A 21,107-nucleotide genomic window follows, 5' to 3' on the forward strand; every position below is an offset into this window, starting at 1 on the left:
GCCCAGGCCTCCGGAGAAACCCCCGGGCCCCTGGGGTGGGGGTGTCGGGGGGAAAAAAAAAAAAAAAAAAAAAAAAAAAAAAAAAGGAGAGAGAGAGAGGAAAAAACACACACGCACACACACATACAAGGGGGGAAAGGCAAAGTGGGAGAACGCATCGCTGGATATTATAGGTAAGAAGCAGAAAATGGATTCTTACACTCCTCTGTTTGTCAGCCACGTTTGTTCTCACCATGCCATTTTTTGTACCTACTCTTTGTGCGCTAATCATCATCATCATCATCCTCATCATCACAATCATCATCAATCTGCGTTGCTACATCTAAAAAAAATTACGTCCTGGCGAATAAATGCTGCACGACGCGGTGCATCCACATTCCTGCGAGGGGAAAAAAATGGGGTCTGAGGGGAGCCAAAGCAAATCGCCATTCCGATTCACCTTTTTCTAACATGTGCATCGCTTTGAAAACAGACATCCGTGCAGACTGGGGAGTCATGTATGTGCTGCTGAACACGTCGCCGTAGAGGAGCTGGCTGTTCTGGCAGGGGCTCCGCTGTTGGTAGCATATAGGCTGCAGCTATGCTCGGTCCCCCCCCCTCCCCCCCCTGCATGTGTATCAGTAACATTTTTGCAGGAAGAAAAGAGTCGTTGCGGTGCACGATCGTTGGTGATGTAAGCAGAGCCGCTGCATGCTGCTGCTTTGCATCACACACGCAGAGAGAAGAGGCCAGTTTGTTGATGATGCATGTGCTGCGAGTTGGTGGTGACAGTGCTGGTGTTGGATGACCGGTGGACCACTGGCAGGCCAGCAAGGATGCCACCTGTAACTGAGAGGCATTGTTCAGACCCCCTACTGGATGCTGCTGCTGCTGCGTTATTAATCAATTTATCTGCAGGTAAATTAAGGGACTATGTCTTATGCCTTGGCTAGCACATGATTAGGTGAACATGAATAATTCGTGGAACACATATTTTGGTCCATTTTGAGAGGATGGTTCATTCAGTGGCTGCAGATTTGTTGGTTGAACGCCTCATGACAAATGTCCTCTATTTCTTTGAGATCTGGTGATAGTTACAGAGAATTCATTGGCATGTTCAGCAGGCTTTTAAGTCTAAGCTATTTTTAATTGGTATCAAGGGGCCCAAAGTGTGCCAAGAACATATCCCCCTACACCAAAGGTTGGCAAGACTCAGCAATAGGATATGTTGGTCCACCACTTGGGTATAACCAGGCTGGACCTCCCTTTTGCCTTAGAGATACCTTAATTCATTGTGGAGTAGATTCAACAAGGTATCAGAAACATTACTCCAAGTTTTTGGTCCATGTTGATGTAATCACATCACGCAGTTGCTGCAGATTTATCTGCTTTACATCTGTGTTGCAAATCTTCATGTCCACTTTATCCTAAAAGAGTTATTCGTTATTGAAAGCTTAAGCTTGTAGAAGCTTATTTAGTCATTGTCAAGAAAACAGTTTGAGATGATCTGATTTTGTGACATGATGCCCTTCATACTGGAAGTAGCTGTCATAAGATGGGCAGATACGGTCATCAGCGATACTCAGGTAGGCTTTGGTATTTAAATGATACTAGTTGGTACTAATTTTCCCCAGACCATCGCACCACTCCTCCATGCAACGGTTGGACTGAGCCTTAGATGTAGTAGGTGAAATACCATCATCTTTGAGGGAGTTCAGTATGGAGTTGCTCTTCCACATCAAAAGGGGTGACTTGAGGGGATTTGGGCATCTGATCAAGATGCCTTCCTTTGGAGGTTTACTGGGTACATCCGACTGAGAGGACAGCCCAGAGCAGAACCTGCTAGTTGATTACATTGGTGTAGTAACACCTTGAGACCCCCAGAATGAGCAACAGTGTTACTGGGGGAGAAGGATGTCTGCATTTCTTTATCCGTGAGTCCAACCCAGTCTCAGATAAGTGAAACAATAGGGATAGAAGAACTATAACCAACCTGAACCATTGAAACAAGACTGAAGGGATTCATGCTTTCATGTCATCTATGACCCTAAGGTATCAATATGGCAGATACTGTGGAGATTTGGTTGTCCTGTTCAACTTCAGTGTTATTTTTAGGTTTTTAGCTGACGGGAATGCTCTTCTGCTGTTGTAGTCAGTCTGCTTTAAGGGTCAAAGTGTTTTGTATTTCACTTTCCTTGGTTGTAACTAGTGGTAACTTGAGCTACGGTTGCCTTTCTGGCCCTATGAGCCGTTCTGCCTTCAACAAAGCGTTTCTGTCCACATAACTGCTGCTCACTTGATATTTTCTCTCTCAACTCTCCATAAACCAGAAACACGGTCATGCGTGACAGTTCCACTGATCAACAGCTTCTGAAATAATCAGACCAGCTCGCCTGACACAAACAACTATGCCACGTTCAGAATCTCTTAAATATTGTTGCTGGTGCTTTGAACTTCAGCATATCCTCCTCAGCACATCTGGATGCATAAATACATGGAGTTGCTGACATGTGATTGGCTAAGTTGCTATTTATTTTGTAAGCAACTGAACAGCTGTGACTAATGAAGAGACCAGTGAGTGTATATTCATTAAAATCAGTGATTGTGACTTTCCTGATTTCACACTTGCTGCAGGAGCTTTTTATTTAATTAATGTGTGTGTAGTAAAGCTGCTACATGACTCACCTACAGTGTTCATACACTCTGGCTCTACTCTAGCTGTTCTTTCTTTTCTCTTACAACCCTACACACTATTTTTAACCTCATTTAATATTCATGAGCCATTTTTTTCATCATAGTGGCACATGAATGAATGGATTAGACCAACCCGATGACTGCCTACTGTTTGCTGTCGAGCAGAACCACATGGAAAAAAGAATCTTGACATTGTTCGTTCCCCTAATGGGTTGCTGAATAAATAAGCTTGTGATTCTTCTGACCATAACCAGGTCATGTGGGTTAACCACAAGTAGCTGTGGGTTGTAGTGGGAAAGGTGGAAGAAGAAGGAGGGGGGGTGTGGCTCTCATTCCCAGTATGTCTCCTACAGACTACATTCCAAAATGCCAGTATCCCAGTGTTGCAGCTCTACCAAACGGTGTATTCTGACAGTCGGAGTGGATGAACCTCTTGAGATTGTAGTTCTCCGTTGCTGTGCTGAAACCTAAGAGCAGAGAGGAGATTGTTTTGAGTGCAGCGAAGAGCAGTGGTGCCGATACAGTGTGGAGCATGCAGCGAATTTAAATGCTGTTTTTCTGCTCTTATAGTCTCCATGTCTTTAAAAATGTCTCCAGTTCACAAACTCCCCTGCGAGTACAGATAGCAAAATGACGTCAATGACCACCGCGTCCTTTCATCGTGTTTTTTATTTTTTTTCACAGAAACATTGAGTACTTGAGCAGAATTCCCTTCACGTTGACTCATGCTTTCTTCTCTTCTGTTTCTTTGCAGGTTTTTGTAGCTCTTGCAATTGGTAAACAACTGGAACCAGTTCTGTTCCTGGAATGGCTTCTGTTGTGAAATGGACGTTATAAAGGAAAGATAATGAAAACAAGAACGCACAAAGAATCGGTATGCGCAAGGCTTAGCTTTTCTGTTTTTGTAGAATTGTCATTGGGTACATACCTGCTTAATTTCTCAATGTTTGTCTTATTATGTCATAATTAGTAAGAAATTAGATAATTTTTCAAAATGTCAGGTTAGTCATTATCCCCTTCTCTTTGTTGTTGTTCCTGCTCTTTCTTCTTTTCTTCATTTTTCCCTTTACTACTGCTACCCTAAACTACTGCCCCAACTCTTTTGTTTCAAATAACTCTCTTGTTTTTCTTTCAATTATCTCTTGTTCTCCTTCTTTCTCTTCTCCAACACATAAACATTTAACACTTTTCACCACCCCACCATGTTTTCCCCTTTTGGTGGACTTTGCAGATGCCCATGCGCAGTGGGCGAAGGAGGGGGGCGAGTGAGGAGAGAAGGGGCAGGCGCCCGCACACCAGCCCAACTCGCCCTGAACGCACCGACCGGCAGACGGTTAGAGCTCATCTCTTTGTGCTCATTGTTACCTCTCACTGTCCTGACTGTAATAATATGCATGCATGCAAATGATAAAAGTCATGAAACAAAGAAAAACAGCCTATTTTGAATTTGGTGTGTGTGTGTGTGTGTGTGTGTGTGTGTGTGTGTGTGTGTGTGTGTGTGAGTGAGTCATCAGTATGGTTGCTACAGACATACCCTTGCAGTATTAAGAACTGTTTAATTCATTTTTGTCAGCACGTTAAAATCTTTGATGCTTCGTGTTTAAACGCATGCAGCTGCAGGCTTTGTTCTAAAAACAGATATGAGCCTATTATGGATTCAGTACAACAAAATTAAAACTCTTGTGTTGTTTTAGCAAAGAGGTGGTGGTGAGGAACTGGCTGGAAATCGCTTCAGTTGCAGATCACAAGGACATGATTCATCAGAGAGTGAGGGGGAGGAACTTGTATCACCTCCAAAGAGACAGAAAGTTCAGGTTTGTGTTACATGTCGTCAGCTTCTTATATAAAGATCCCTTATTAAGCAACTTGCACCTTGCTGTCTTTGAGAGAAATCTATTTTTGACTCTACCTCACTCTAAAGCTACTCGTTTTTTTTTTTGTTTTGTTTTGTTTTTTGTTAGGATTCAGCACCAAACCCAAATTCTCCAACATCAACGCACTTGACTGAAAGCTCAACAACTTCCACTGTTCCACCTCCAACCTCAGCTGCAAGCCAATCTCGGGAGAGTGACAATGAAGATGGCCAATCCCAGGGCAGTAGGAGTTCGGCCGTAGGGAGCCTGGCCAATAGCAGTAGCAGCCTGAGCAGCGGGCGGGATATAGACCAGGACAATCGATCCTCATCTCCGAGTCTTTCTGCTTCCCCTTTGGGTAGCCTGGACTCTGATTCTGATGGGCCCGATTCACCAAAGCAAGGAGAACGTGAGAAAGGTAAAGAGGTTGGTGCAGGGAAAGTGACCGGGGAGGACAGGAGAACGTTACGAGAGGGGAGAGGAGAAGAATCGTGTGGCGATGGGGAAAAACGAGACGTAGAGACAATTGAAGATTCTTCATCTCTGAAGCCCCCTTCTACTCCCTGCTCTTCCTCTAGTCTAACTCCTTCTGTTCGAGGAGGAGATTCATCGAATGACAGCAATAGTGGGAGGAAATCATATTTCTCCCTGGACTCCAAATTGATGTGTAAAGTTGAGTATGGCTCACCAGCAGGTGTTGAAAGCAACAGAATGACTTCCAAAGCCAGCACACAGTGCATAAACAAGACAACCATCTCTGGAGGAGATTTTTCACATAACAGCCCCAACATTCCCCATTCGTTGCCCCCTCCACTTCCTCCTCCACCTGCCCTGAAGCCGTTGGAGCTTGGGGGACAAAACCTGCCGGCTGAGGTTAAGACAGAAAGAGACAAAACTGAAAAAACAGAGAAACTCATGGACAAGGCTCAGTCCACGCCTCCTTCTTTGCTGCCACAGTGCGGCCCTCAGCCCCTGTCCCAGTCTCAGCCTCAGACCCAGCCCTCTAGCCATCCTCACCACTACAGCTCCAGTTGGCAGGGCGGGGCAGCAACTGGTTGCCAGGGGAGCTGGGGCTACTCCCGCTATCCTGGCAGCCACCACCCACAGCACCAGCCCCCCGTGCAGCAGCAGCAACTTCCCTCCGTCTACAACCCGCCATCCTCTCGCCACTCCTCATCCCACCCCTCTTACCTTCCCCATCCTCACCCCCACCCTCACAGAGAGTACCTTCCCAGGTACGCTGGAGGGGGAGGGGACAGGGAGAGGGGCCCCACAGGAGAGAGAGAGAGGGGAGTAAGAGGGGAGTGTGGTGGGAGAGAGCTCACCAGAGAGTTTTCTGCTCCTGTTGGCAACAGCAGCAACAGTAACGGAGGGGGGAGTAGTAATAATGGCTGTGGTGCAATGAGTGTCCCCAACAGCATTCCAGCTCGGGAGTTTGGGGGGATGCCCGTAGGGCAGAACAGGGAGTACCAAGGCTCAGGAAGAGATGGGCCCAACTTAGGTCCAGATCGAAGAGACTTTGGTTCAGCATTCAGGGACAGGGAGCGTGAAAGGGAACGGGAAGGAGGAAGGGAGTTTAATCTCCCAAATCAAAATCAGAATAGAGACTTTGGCCCCACTGTACCCACAGGGGGGCACCCAAGAGACAAAGATGGCAACAGATGGAGTGAGTTTGGGAGCCAGACAAGAGAGGTTGTGAGCAACAGCAACCCTAATAACAACTCCATACCACCAGGAAACCCCCCAAGTTCAACCAGTGGTCTACCAGTCGCCCCCATGCTAAACCGTGACCCACCTGCGTCACCCCAAAACAATCTCAATCACCCTTCTCATTCCTCTCTTCCCCAGCATCCCCATTCTCATCCCCCAAATTCATCCAACAGGGATTTCCCCCCACCCATGGACCAGACACAAATGCCTTCAACTGGAGCAGATCACTTTCACAGAGACTATCCTCCAAGTGGAGGAAAAGACTTTCCAGCTGGGGCACCTCCTTCTGCTGGCACAAATCGAGAGTACCTAAGCTCCCCTGGAGTGACTCCAAACCTGGGACGAGAGTACCCAGGGACAGGAGGAACGCAACACGCCCACCCACCTCACCCCCACTACCAGCCTGGGCCCAAAGACAGAGAGAGGGATTCAAACCTGCGAGAGTCTGCTCTCTACCAAAGCCGTGGAGGCCCTAATCAGCCTCCTGCACTCTCTCCTTCCTCCTCTTCCAGCCATCATGGACAATACCCACATCCGCCTCCTCAGCCACCTGTACACCCCCCTCAAAGCTCCCATTCCCAGGCACCTCAATCAACTATGGGACCTAGTACACGTCCTCCACACTATCAGTCCTCTGCTCAAACTCCTCCAACACCTCTATCTCCCTTACCTAGCCCATCTACCAATCAGATGGGAGCCTTCTCATCCTTTCCCTCTGGTTCTTCCTCTGCACCCACCTCACAACTTCCCGTTCCAGGTGTGTCATCCAGCTGTTCACCTGGATGCCGCCCTTCGTCTTTCCATGGCACTTTGAACAATCATCCTCAGTTCAGTGGCACATATCACTCCAATGGAAGCAATGGCAGCACCATGGCAAACAGCAGTGGCAACAGTAGCGCAGTCAGCAGTAGCAGCAACACAAACTCACAGGCACCCTCACCTCAGAATGTCTCGAAGGCCCCACCACCTCTTAGTAACTCCACCAACAACAACAGCAACGTCTCAACACCTGCCTTGACCTCATCACTTCCTGGTGTGGAGGGACACTCAGACTCAGGTCTACCTCCAACAGCCGTCATCAAGGAAGAACCACCAGAGGACCGGGAAGAAACCGAAAGCCCTCCCCCGGTGTTAAGAAGTCCCTCACCTGAACCAAAACACGTGGATATTCCTATTCACGCCAGCCAATCAGCACGGTAAAATCAAACTGGAATAAAGAGCCTTGCAAAAGTATTAATACCTCTGAGATTTTTCACATTTAGCATTTTATCACACTAGGCCATGGGTGCTCAAGTCCAGTCCTCAAGCGCTACCATCCTGCAACTTTCCGATGCATCTCTTCTCCAACACACCTGAATCAAATGAATGGCTCATTACCAGGCCTGTTCAGAGCTGAATGAGTGCTGATGAAGGAATTCAGCCATTTGATCCCAGTCTGGTGGAATAAGAATGCATCTAAAAGTTGCAGGATGGTATCACTCGAGGACTGGACTTGAGCACCTCTGCACTATACGCACAAACTTGTATGAATTTTTTGGGATTTTATGTGATGTACCAACATAAAATACAGTATAATTTTGTAATGGACGGAAAATTATCTTTAGAGTATTTTAGAAATAATAATCTGAGGACATGCTAATATATTCCGCCCTGCCAGAGTTAATACCTTTTCCTGGAATTAGTCCTTTGGTGTGTGTTTCTATTATCTTTTTGCCCATGAAGATGCTTCCCTTTCTTTTCTTTTTTTTTTCAAAACAGACTGAGTCACTTTTCAATACTTTTAACTGATATTATCGTTTAGATTTTGGACTTGTGTCTCCTTGTGACAAACTGCTCCTCTGACTTTCTCTCAACAGCTTAACAATCTCACCACACTTCCTGGGCCTAACTCTGCTTTACGCGTATACACACATAAAATCCCAATAAAGTACACCGAAGTTTGTGGTTATGTGAAAAAGTTCAAGAGGCGTATTTGCAAAGTGCTTTTAGTTCTTAACATCCGACTAACTCCTAATAGTTGTAAACACTATGTCCAATGATTCTAGGTTTCACAAGGTCCTTGATAGAGGCAGCAGGAACTCCTGTGCTCGTAGCGATGTCCTCTTTGTCCCATTGGACGGCTCCAAACTGTGGAAAAAGAGGAACGAGATGATTGAAAGAGCTCGCAGGGAAGTTGAGCAGAGGGCCAGAGACCTGAGAGAGAAAGAAAGGGAACGGGAAAGAGAGCGTGAGAGAGAACTGGATCGGCATCTACAGGTGTGCACATTTCAGTGTGATAATTATGTCCAGTGTCAGATTTTATGGATTCGATGTAGATTAAATTGATCTGTTGAAGGGAGGGGAGGAACTTAGGTCACATACACATGATTTACTGTCCGTCTGTTTTATCTTCCAGAACCAGAAGGATGTCAGTGCTGCTGGAGGGGGACGCCAGGGTTCCTCGCTCTTCTTCCCCCCCTCGTCCTCCATCATTCTTGACCCTTCCTCTTCCTCTGCCTCTTCCTCCGCCAACGTAGTCGCCCACCCTCCCGCTCACCCCCAGCACCACCCCTCACATCCGCATGCTCATCTTCCACCGACACATCATCTCCACCCCTCTCTGTCCCACGCTATTCCCCACTCCCTTCTCTTACCCACCATGGGTGGGGCATCGGCAGTGGTTGGTGGGCCTCAGGGGGCCCTGGGGATTGGGTTAGGAGGTCCATATTTAGGACCTGACACACCAGCCCTGAGGACCCTGAGCGAATACGCTCGCCCACATGCCATGTCTCCTCTTGGGGCAGCGAGTCGTGCTCAGGCACACCACCCTCAAGTTCACCATGGTCACCCCCATGTCCACCCCTCATTCTTCCTCCCTCAACTACAAAACCATGCTTTGAGTCACCCACACCACCTTCCCACTGATGCAGCAACGGCAGCAGCCATCTTAGGCTTTTTGTACGGTGGCAGCCTTGAAGGTGGTCCAGGTGTGCCTGGGCACCCTGGGGTGGCCGGGGGCCCCGTACCAGGAGGAATTGGCGGTGCAGGTTTGGGAGGCATGGGTTTCCCTCACGCAATGGCAGCTCATCGAGATCGGCTAAAGCCTGGATTTGAGTTTAAGAGTGATGAGCGGGTTTATCCTGCGGGATCCATACCCGACCCTGCAGCTATTGCGCTTGCTCATTCGCATGCGCATGCCCACAGCAACGCCCATGCACATGCTCACTCCCTGCTGCTTGCAGGAGGTGCAGCAGCTAATGAGGTATCACTCTATGGCACTCCTCCTCCTCCAGCTCCACCTGGACCTCCACACCTTCAAAACCCAACCCTGGCACAAGTAACCCGACCTCCACAACCACCTGCTCCACAGTCACTGTCTAATCCTCCTCCTTCATCCCTCCTTCCACCTTCTCTCCCCTCTCACCCTTCATCTGCCCCACTGGCCGCCCCCTCAGCCCCGGCACCACCTTCCGCACCTCCAGCCGCTCCTCCTCAACCTGCTCCACCGACCTCCAACTCTTCCTCACTTCATCACCCAGTGCCCCACTCTTCTTTCCCTAACTCCCTGTCCTCTCATGTGCCTCCGCCTCCTGCCCCAGCTGCTCCGCCCGAGACTTATCCGACTCCCACGCGCTCCCCTGCCTCGTACGAGCGTGACAGGAGCGGAGCGAGGGAACGGGAGAGGGAGCGGGACAGAGCAGCTTTGACGGCCTTTGGGGACAGAGAGCGAGAAAGAGAGAGGGAGCGAGAAAGGGGAGGGAGTGGGGGAGGCGGAGGAGCAGGAGGGGGGAATGGAGGCGGAACAGGGGGAGGAGGTGGAGGAGAGAACCTGGGGCGTCTTCAGATGTTGAATGTAACGCCTCATCATCACCAGCATTCACACATCCACTCACATCTTCACCTGCACCAGCAAGACACAGGTACCAACTGCTATTACCATTGCTGTCAGAGTCAGCTCACACCACACACCACAGATCTGTCAATATGAGCCAAGTTAGACACACAACGTTACTTCAAAACAGCTGCTTAGTTAGTAATTAACAGATCATGCTGTTTCCAGATCTCAAAATGCAACAAAAGCCCAAACGCAAAGAGTCAAACTTCGTTCTTACTTACAATGATTGTAAATGATTGATTACACTGGTCAGCAGCCAAAAAACTTTCAACTGTTTTAGGGTAAAAAAAAAATCACATTGGTTTTGCTCAATCTGGTCAATTTTCTGAACTATGGAGCAACATGAGCATCAAAATGCACAACTTGTTCTCACATATGGATCGGTTTGCTGAGAGTCTGGGATCAATGAGTGATGAGCAGGAGGAGAGAGTCCATCAGGACAGAAAAGAGATGGAGAATTTTACACAATGGAGACGTAATGTTCATTTTACATGTCGTTAATAGTCCTTAATAGTGTTTATTGTACAATTTACAGAAATCCAAGTTTGTAACATCTCATTAATACTCTGTTAGGAAACGTTCTTTTTTCTCCTAAGACCTTTTTTGGATGAGAAATATAAACAGAAATGAACTGATAATGTCACAAAAATTAAATTTTTATAGAAACCTAACCTGATTGAGAAAAATCTATGTCATGTTTGGATTCTACGGTGCAAAATAGTCCTAATTCAGTTGAAAAAACAGACAACTTCCAAAAAATATATATTTTTTAATCTCACTGTTATCTTAGAAAAAATATAATTTCTGATGGTTCTAGTAGTTTTCTGGTCCTTTAGTTCGAAAAACAGTATTGATCATTACATTTGCTACTTTCACATAAGAAACAAACAATGCATGATATTTTAGTGTTCTTACAGCATAAAATGAGCGTTTAATAGATGATTTGGTTAAAAACAGTGGTGTCAAACTCCAGTCCTCCTCAACACCCAGAGTCCCGCAATGTCTTTCTGCTTCAGCACAGCTTCAATATGAGCTCATTAGCAGAGCTCTGTAGAGTATGACTGTGTGCTAGTGAGGCAGTTTCACCTTGTAATGCACGAGTGTAGGGCAAGGGACACATGTAAAAGTTGCAGGACTCCAACCCTCGAGGAATGAAGCTTAAGACCACTGGTTTAAAAGTATTTTAATAACTGTACAGTATTATTTACAGTCTCTTATTCTTGCTTGTATATATGTTATCTCTGTACATACCTTTGACTTGCTGCCGTTAAACTTGAAATGCCCCACTGTGGGACTGTAAATGATATTTTTATTCTATTCTGTCTCACAGTTTGATGAAATTTACAGACCTCTTTATTCTTTGGGAAACTTTGTCAGTGTATCAAATTCTTATTTTCCCTGCTGTAGTGCAAATAAATTGATGAAAGAAAACCAGGGCCAGAATTTTTTCAACATTTACAAATATGTGAAAAAGTAATTTTCTCTTTTATTTACATTTTCCTTCCAAGGTGCCAGACTTTCTTGTAATCTTTAATCTCAGTTAGTATTTCTTTTACTTTCCTTTAGGTGGTTTAATGTTTTTCTTTTTCTTAGGTAGTTTGAGTCTCATTATGTCTTTAAATTATCAAGTCATTCAGCTCTGACATGTCAATAATTCATGCTTATCTTTTAGCACGCAGCAGCCTCTCATAAAGATGTGATCTGTTCTTATTTTTAAGGTAGATGTATAAAAAAATACAATTTAAAATAGTATTTAGGGCCAAAAAACGAAACGTTTGACAAAGCATTAAAAGGATAAAACCTTATAAATCGGATAATCAACTAAAGGATGATATCTTAAGACAACGTAGTTTCAAACATTAATCTTTATTTAACCAGATTGCTGTACACTAACTACAGTGTAATTTGATGTGGCTAGTGTTTTTCTGAAATTATCTTTCTTTCTTTAGATGGTTGAATCCGTTTGAAAGTTGTTTCTTTTAGTCAGAGCGTACTCCATGTCGTTTTAAAAAATAATACCGGACACACAGGATCAGTTTCAGAAAAGTTTTCATCCACATGAACCCGCACAGATCCGCCACTTTAAACGCACCAAACCCAGAAGTGTAACGCGAAGCTAAAACCTGCCGGCCAATCAGAATGTTTCAAAACAACCATGACTTCCTGTTAGGAGTTTGGATTAATTTATAAAGCCAGGTATTTGGGTTGAAGTACTTTAGATAGTGTATTAGAATGTAGTTATTAAAACATTCAGACAATGTCAATTGGGAATCATGTCATAGATTGTAATGACGTCTACACACGTAAACATGAAAACAGAGTTTTCTCCAGTGGCCACTTTGTTTAGAGTTTTCATAAATAACCACTTTTAGTTAGATCAGACAGAATTTTTGTGTGAATGAAAAAACGTATAAAAATGTGTCAGTTTCTCTACATAGCAGGCCTTATTCTCCTCTCGCTTGTTTGAATGTTTTCTACGTGTTGTTTTCTGGAATAAAACCACATAAAAGTTGTGTGATTAAATATTTGTTCTACTAATCATATTCAACACTATTCCCTGGCTTTCTTTTGATCTGATCTAATAAAAGCTCCTGACTGTAAAGCATCTTCTGAAGCTTTGACTCACTTTAAATGTGTCCTGTATTTCCTATTACATCACTGGCATCCAGCGGCGGGCGGGGTTCACCCCCTGATGGACCCGTTGGCGTCGGGGTCTCCTTTGGCTCGCCTTCCCTACCCAGGAGCAGCGCTCGGCACGCCCATCCTGGCTCACCCCCTCACTGACAGCGAGGTGCTTCGCCAACAGCTGTTCGGTGAGGAGAAGGCTCCTCGTCCATGTACTCGTTCAGTTTTCTTCTCTAAAAACAACACAGTGCTAACAACGATTACGGACATGCCACTTTTCTCTCGACGGTGACCTCTGACCCTCTTTTTTTTGCTGTGGGGACAGGTGCTCCTTTCCGTGACTTGCCCCAGCCTTCCTCCCTCACTGGTCCCATGTCAGCGGCCCATCAGCTCCAGGCCATGCAGCAGGCCCAGAGCGCGGAGCTGCAGATCCAGAGACTGGCCCTGGAACAGCAGTGGATCCACCACCATCACCACCACTCCCTCACACAGGACGAGTATTACAGGTGCTAAAGCCGTCCGTCCGTCCGTTCTGTCTGAGCTGTAATCGATTATTCTTTCAATTGGAAGGAAAAATCGTTTTTCAGGTTTTTCAATTAACCACTTAAGCCTTTTTTATACATTACATTAAAAAGATGCAAAGAAACAACTTAAATTCACTTTTTAAATAAGAAAATAATCATTTTGTTGCCTAAAATGTAATGACTTAGCATTCCTTTAGTGAAACCTTGATAATCTGCAGTTAAAATCAGCTGATAATTTATAGTTTTATTAAATAAGCTTCTTCCTTTTCGACACGCTATGTTGACATTCGTTTTTGGTTTTGTTGCATTATTTTCATTGTTGTTTTACTTTGGTTTTGGTTTATTCGTGTAGTTATTTATGTTTGTTTCTGTTGTTTTAACTCATGTCTGACATACATTATTAAATTGTAAAAAAAATAACTTCTAACATCAAAACCTCAACCGTTTCTGCTTCACTTAGCATCAACTCAGTATTGGAGTAAACTTTTAAGTATTTTGAGTATTTTTTTTATTAACTCATTAACAGTTGGATTAAAAAAGTTGCTTAATTACAGAATTTGACAAATTAAAGCTAAACCTTTACCAATTGAAGAGTTTTGGATGGAACATATTTACCCAAAACTAAATATGTTCTATAAAAAAAAAATAATTAGTTTTTTTTGTAAAATTTTGGCTGCTTAATTAATGCAGCCTGTAATTTAACTGTAAAGCCTTTTTCCAGTTTGAGATGTTGTTTTTCAGCCTAAGTTTGCTTTAATCATAAAATGTTTCTTCTTAGGTTTTCTATGGAGCTAAACTAGGGCCATAAATTATGTCAAAAAAAGAAAAAATCAAATAAAACTTGAAAAAGTTGAAACTGAAAAAATGTTCAAAACTACTTTCCAGACTTTTTGGTTTCAAAAAAGTATTTCAGTTTCTTTTATTTATGTTTTTCTTTATAACAAACTTTATGGCCCCAATTTAACTCCATAGTTTTCTGTCACTAATTTTCTGAAACTTTCACAGAACCGATTTTTACTGGATTTAAGTAAACCTCTGAAGGAAATCTGTTGCATTGAATTTTATTTAGGCGTATCTTAGTTTGGAGGGAAAAATTAAAATCTACCCCACATTTTTTTGGGGGGGGGGTTCTGGAATAATAGTAGAATATTCTGGAATATCTTTATCTACCTGACCATTTCTTGTGTTTAGATTATGTTGCACAAAAGCAACAGAGTCTAGAGTGCCATTAAAAATAAAGGAAAACTCGATCACAACTGATGTAATCTGAGATTATTTCATGGTTCTCGTGTTAAAAAGCCTCTCCAAGCCGTGTGGAAATATGGAGAATTTACATTTGTTGATCTTTACTCTGTGCATGAGAGAAAAGGAGGAGAGATTACAACCTGCAGTAAAAAACACAATTTATGTCATTGTGTTTAAACACTGAAACTGAATTAAAATCACTTTTAACTCAGAAGAAGGTTGGAATAGTCTGACTTTCTCTAGTAAATAAAGCTAATCTTTTGATTCGAGTGTTTCCCTCTGCTTCCTTGAATTGAATATTTCCACTAAGGTTGACAGATTTGATTAATGTATTTGAAAGCAAACTGTGAAAACTGAGGCTGGGTTTAAATTAGGGGAAATCGGATCAGATGTCCTTCATTTTGGGAGATCGGCAGATCTTCTCTACCTCAGCAAATGTCTAAAAATCAGCCTCTGTCTTCTTCTGCTCTGCTGTGATCGAGGTTTGGCTGACAGACCGACCCACCAGGTCATGTCGTCATCCCACTTTTACCAACTCGGCGACTTTCTTGCTTTATTTAGCAACATTTCAGACAAAAAAAATGGTATTGGCTAAAACCGGAATCGGCAGGCATTTTAAAGATCTGTGATCGGCCAAAAAGCTGCAATCGGTTTAAGTAATTTGTTTGTAAACACAATTGCAGAACAGAAAGTGGGCCGAAACCAAAGGTCAACACAAAGCTTCACCTTTCAGTTTCTGCTCTGCGACGCTGATTTGGTTCTGGTTTCTGCAGGGGATCTTGAAAAGTATCTTTCAGTGGAAATGCACCTTTAGGGCTGCCAAGAGTTAACCACGGCGTCTTCTTTAAAAAACAAATAAAAGCACTCAAACGAAAGGTTGGATTTTTCTACTTTTTCCGTGTGAGATCATGCTGCGGATGAATTTGTTTTAAGGCTTCTTAGAAATGCTTACCATGTGTGTGGAGGATGCTATCAAAACCTTTACTCACAATCTATAAAGAAGCATCAGTGAACCACATGTAATGATACTGATCTTTCCATTAAAGTAAACTTCTTCCTCTTCTTCTTCTTCTTCTTCTTCTTATGTTTTTCTTAACCTTTCAGTCACCTGAAGAAAGAGAGTGACAAGACCCTGTGAGGGAGGGGACACGATGCAGAGCGGCTCGGGCAAGAAGTCGAAACAAAACACGTGAATCTGTGCAAGAACAGACTGAATCGAGAAAAACAACAAAAAGAAAAGCACTGAAAACAAAGAGGGAACTCATCAAACTGAACCTGGACGGGAACGTTTCGAAGGATTAACAAAAGAAGAAGGTGTGAAAATGTTGCACATCGTCCCTGCAAACTGCACCAGAGTCCCAACGTTTCCCTGTATTAACCTTGTTTTGTATCGTGCTCTGTACAGTATATTAGTCGGGAGGGGAGAAGGATTGTGAAGTACAGTATGTTGTAAAATACTTGATGCCAGAAGGAATGTGTACATGAGTCTCTTTTCTGTCGTTGCATGTAGCTAGGCGCTTCTTCTGAACCGGTGGAGCTTTTGGTTCTCTTTTTAGTAAATCCTCCCCTCTTTTGTATCCGAGGGGCGTTCGATATGCATGAGACCAGCAATTTTAGTGTTTCTGTTCATGATGATAGTATTGTTATTATGATTAATGTCGTCCGTTTGTTGATAATGATATAATTATATATACAACACATATTATTTGTATTATTTTTTTACATTTTCATGGTATGGCGGTCGGTTTTTATTTTTTATTTTCGATTTACCTTGTGAAACAAGATGCAAATGAGGGCAAAAGAAACAAAAAATCTGGGAATAAATTATAATCTCTTTTTTTGCTATAGTTTCCCGAGTCTTGGTGTGTGTTTCGGAGTTTTTGCCCCGTCTTTTGTTTTATACAAGTCATTCGTGCACAAAGCATATCAAATTCCTCCCACTCCTCCCCCTCTGCACCAGCCTCTCCCTCCGTCCCTCCATCCCTCCCTCTCTCGGGTGAGTGTAGCTAATAAGAGACACATGGGATGAGTGTGAGACATGGGAGGTGAGTCGCTCCAGTGAGCAGCAGCAGCAGCAGCCACCCTGTAGAGCCAGCATTCCTGACTGCGCTGTAAAAAAAAGAAAAAAGAAAGAAAAACGGAGAAAAGAGGGAAATTTGGGGAGAAGGAGAAAGAAGGGAGGAGCTGAAAGGAGTGATTTACTGATGCTGCTGAAGGCTCAGGGTTATGTGTGTGTGTGTGTGTGTGTGTGTGTGTGTGTGTGTGTGTGTGTGTGTGTGTGTGTGTGTGTGTGTGTGAGACCGACAGAGGAATCTCCTCTCTGCAGATCTGCGGCCTTCGCTGCCGCCCCACAGATCACATTTATTGATACGTCTCAGAATCTGCAGCTCCATTCCTTCACGCTGCTCCTGCTGCTGCTGCTGCTGGGCGTCTCGTATTTTCTGTGGGGTTTGTGTCATTTAAAGTCACCTTGAAAAAGTGTGTCAACATAATGTAAAGCGCCTTCCTGCAGGACAGATCTCATTTTTACCCCCTCTGGTGAAATCACATCTGGGGTTTTATTCTTAGCACATCATCAGTCGTATTTTTTTTTTCCCTCCATTGTGGAGGAGGAGGTGAAAGTCAAAGACGTCGAATGTTTTTAAACACAAACGCTGGTCCAGATGCAAGGCAATCATCACTGTCACAGTTGTTTATTTTCTGTTTAATCTTGTTGAGTCAGCTTCTTCTTTTCTGTACCTACAGCTCCATTTTTCAGATTGGACCCGGACCTGCATCCATTTAATCATCCTCTGCTTTTGCGTGTGTATAAAGCTCTGATCCAGAGTCAAAAGCTGAACAAGAAGAGCTCCGAGCAGCTGGAAGAAATTGATACTTTCTGTAGGAAAACAAACCTAAACATCCAGCCAGAACTAGAGCAAAATGGCTGAAATCATATCTTAATTGGTCTAGTCAAAGTCCAAGTCTAAATCAAATTAAGAATCTTTAGCAATGCTTAAAAGCTGATGTTCACAGATGCTCACAATCTGATTTGACTGAAGTGTTTTGTAAAGAAGAATGGAAAGATTAAAAGCCAGCAGAGTCGTTACTATAAAAACAAAGTTCCTGCTGCGTTAAAAAGTCTGGAAAAGTGTTTATTTTTATATTTTGTACAAGTTTTAAAAAAATAATAACTGAGAATTTTAAAAAGTTTTTTCTTCCAGACTTTGCTATTCGATGATTTCAAACCAAACAGCTCACATTCATATTTATGGTACCAAATTTTGACTGATTGATAAATAAACTGATATAAATCAGATTACAGTAATTAATTAATTAATTAATTATTAATATCTAAAAGATAAAATCTTGAATCTGACCTCCATTTTCTGAAAATTGAGGAATAACAGAATAACTGACCTCTATTAACCTCAAACAGTTAATCCCACTCGCTGTCACAAGATGGTTTGGGGTTAATTTATTCTCTAAAATGGACCCAGTTAGACTGGAAACCTTGAACTGGAGTCAGTGTAGATGGCAAACAAATAAAAACAAATCCTGCATTTTGGAATGAAGGAATCATAGATCAAACTAGACATAACACAGAGGATTAGCACTTAATCTGGGATAATCCAGTCCTGATTTGGAAACATTACACCATTTATCTAATAATATAAGTTGCTCAAGAAGTGAAAAATTAGTGAAATATAATTTTACCACATGGATGAATTGAAAGCTAGCTTCCACGTTGTGTTGCTTCAAGGGTTTAGGGGCAAAAAAAATTATGTTTTCAAATTAAATATCCATAATGACCCAAAAAATAATCTGGGAATGAGTATCTAAACTTTTGAAGAGGAAACTTTGTGTTAATCTTGTGCAAAATATCGACTCACTATAACAGCTGAATACAGACTCAGTTCACAGTTAGCAGGTTTTATTCAACAACGCAGCCTGTCCACTGTTTTCCACTTTGTGCTGCTCTTTCAATAAAATAAAATACTAAAATGTGGTTGAAATGTGACAAAACTCTGATTGCTTTTGCAAGCTTGTTTACATGCTCACTTCCTTGCTTCTTGCACATCCCATGTTTTTGTTTTGTTAGTTACTCAAGCCAAGAGAACAGCAGCTCTACAGCCACAGATTCAGTCCATTAATTTTTTTCTGTTGTTAATTTTTAGCGGTGCGTTACTGAGCCAGTGAAGCAGCTCTAACCAATATGTCTGCAAAGTTTCTGCTCAATTTTAACATCAAACTCTTTACAACGCAACAATTATTTGAGAGAAATGAGGAAAACATCGAAGCTGATGTCATGGCAATATTTGCTATTTCATTGTTTTCTAATCTGGTCTTGCATTCTCGCATGTTTTCGGAAAAAGATTTGCAGTATTTTACTTCAGTTTCACTTTAATTATGCATAAATGTTACAGATACAGACAGTTGGAAATGTTCAAAACACAATATTTATCTGGTATCAATTAAATCCTATAAAAAAACAACAAAAAACAAACATCTCTGGGTTGAAAACACAGCACTAAAAAATGTTTTGCCCGAGCATCTGGTCTCAACATGTGACTTTCATTTGTGCAAATCAAACAAGTCCAGCCATTAGGATCTGTCTTTTATTATGAGATAATTAAAGTCACACGTTTACAGCTTCCATGGCCAGTGCTGTTAACATGACACACCAATTAAAACGTTTTCCGCAGAAGCTTGAATAGTCTTGGTCCAAATTTCCAGAGAGGGGAAGAAATCACAAGTTTTTACATTTTATGCCAGTGAATCTTAAAGTTATAAGAAAAAGAAAACAAAAAAGAAACACGAGCAAATAAATTAGAAAAAATAAAATAATGTCCAAACTTTTTGTCTTAAGGGCCGAAATCGTTGAGTCAAAAGTACTGACCGGCCAAGAAAATAAAAGTAAAAACAAAAAAGTAAAATCAAGCAAATTAAATAGTTAATTTTTTTTTTACTGTAGATCCAGAAATGTAAACATTATTTTGCATCAGAGGTTTTTTTTTGTTTGTTTATCCAAGTTTGATAAATTAGTTTGGACAAGGCAACAAAATCTCTTGACTCTATTTATTATAAAAATATTAATTCTTTGTCTTGTTGCTATAACTTTAACCTTATTATAAATGAAAAGTCTCCATCTGCATCAAAATCAGTCCACAGGCCACAAAAAATGGGAAAATGTCTTGATTTAAGTCAAATTATCTGCTAATGAAACAAGTATTTTTTTTTTATCAACGTTAAAGAATTAATAACTTAAAAGAAACTCCTTTATCTTGTTGTAAAGCTACTTGTAAGTCATTGCAAGAGCACCAAGATATTTGCATTATAAACTAAAACGACTTGTTAAGGTTTTGTGATTTTGCAGTGTTAACATTGTCGCTGCAGCTAAAAGGTTGTAGGTTCAAATCCCAGAGTTTTTTCTGCAGTTTGCATATTCTTTGTCTAAAGTGTGGATTCTCTCTGGTTTCTCTGTTAACCTGAAATAGATACATATCATGATTTTTATGTGTTAGAGATTTATTTAGGTTTCTGTTTTGGTCATTTCTTCATTGTTCTTTTGCTTTATTTTAATTTACTCCCTGTATTACTTTCTGTTTACTGTTTATGTCAGTTTTATTTTTCCCTCTTTATTTCTCTCTGCTTTGTTTATTTTCCACCTTTAGCTCAGCCTCCCTTCTTCACAGCAGTTTGAATTCATTCCTCTCTTTTTAACTTTCCTTTAAGGATCAGATTTAAAACATATTTTGCTTTCATCATTTTTTTTCCCCATAAAAAAAAAAAAAATCATTTTTGGATTTCTCTTTGCCACAGATCGTCTGGCATCCAGATACTTCAGTAAACATATTTATCCTGATGACTGATCGGTTCCGATGCGTCGCTCTGGCACTCGGAGAGCGAAGCTGGTGTTCATTAATGCAGAAAGAAAACGACTGGATGGAAAGATCTGCAGGAAGAAAAGGAGAAACTCAGGGACAGCTGGCTTGTTTTTGGAACATCTTTCAGTTTTTAATCACAGAAGTTTGAATTGTGTTACAACAAATTTAAACTTTTTAATTTTGGATCAAAATACTTTAACTTTGTCATATTTTGTCACATCAACATAATACAATGTATTTATTGTTTGTTTTTGTGACAAACCAACACTAAACAATGCATAGTTGTGAATTTACTTTAAATATTTAATATCCTTGTCTGATTATTAAAGTATTTTTTTACTGAATTGAATCACAATTTGGTTTAATTACATTTGCACACAGAGCCAGGTTGTCTTTTGTAGATTGTTTTCACTAATACATTTAAAAAATGCATTTATTCAGGTTATCTTTTATATTTTCTGAAGAAAAACAATGAGTGAATCGATGGATGATTCACATTTAAAATTTTAAATGTGACGTAAACAAAGAGAAGGAATATTTAAGGGTTTTCGCAGCAGAATGAGAACATTGACATTTTCACTGAGAAAATAACAGATTATATTAACTCTGCCAAATTCTTCAGATTCATAAGATATTATGAATGGAAAGCTGCTAATGCCCCCTACTGGCGCAACGTGGGATGTTCTTTGTAATCTGAAGCATGAAAAGGGGATAAAAGATGAAGAATGACTTTTAA

The 21,107-nt window shown here is 41.9% G+C and overlaps 1 protein-coding gene across 3 annotated transcripts; it reads left to right on the forward strand.

Annotated features, from left to right (window-relative positions):
- Positions 1-58: 58 nt before the first annotated feature.
- On the forward strand, positions 59-15,719 carry atn1 (atrophin 1). 3 transcript variants are annotated; one of them, XM_015038456.1, is made up of 10 exons: positions 59-173; positions 3,428-3,547; positions 3,905-4,006; positions 4,368-4,487; positions 4,635-7,432; positions 8,282-8,492; positions 8,632-10,135; positions 12,780-12,947; positions 13,061-13,241; positions 15,609-15,719. In XM_015038456.1, exons 2-10 carry the CDS (start codon positions 3,521-3,523, stop codon positions 15,640-15,642), a joined length of 5,145 nt encoding a protein of 1,714 aa, XP_014893942.1. In that variant the 5' UTR covers positions 59-173; positions 3,428-3,520; the 3' UTR covers positions 15,643-15,719. The 3 variants fall into 3 exon arrangements, with proteins under 3 accessions (XP_014893942.1, XP_014893944.1, XP_014893943.1); XM_015038458.1 differs by having other exon boundaries at positions 12,780-12,923; XM_015038457.1 differs by having other exon boundaries at positions 4,371-4,487.
- The last annotated feature ends 5,388 nt before the right edge of the window (positions 15,720-21,107 follow it).

The sequence above is a fragment of the Poecilia latipinna genome, unplaced genomic scaffold (assembly GCF_001443285.1).
Source record: "Poecilia latipinna isolate Pla-1442-1.1 unplaced genomic scaffold, P_latipinna-1.0 Scaffold442, whole genome shotgun sequence".
Lineage (NCBI taxonomy): Eukaryota > Metazoa > Chordata > Actinopteri > Cyprinodontiformes > Poeciliidae > Poecilia > Poecilia latipinna.

Coding starts and splice junctions, on each gene's coding strand:
- atn1 (XM_015038456.1), top strand. CDS start 3,521: ATGAAAACAAGAACGCACAAAGAATCG. Junction 8,493..8,631: donor AACTGGATCGGCATCTACAG/GTGTGCACATTT, acceptor TTTATCTTCCAG/AACCAGAAGGATGTCAGTGC. Junction 10,136..12,779: donor CCTGCACCAGCAAGACACAG/GTACCAACTGCT, acceptor ACTGGCATCCAG/CGGCGGGCGGGGTTCACCCC.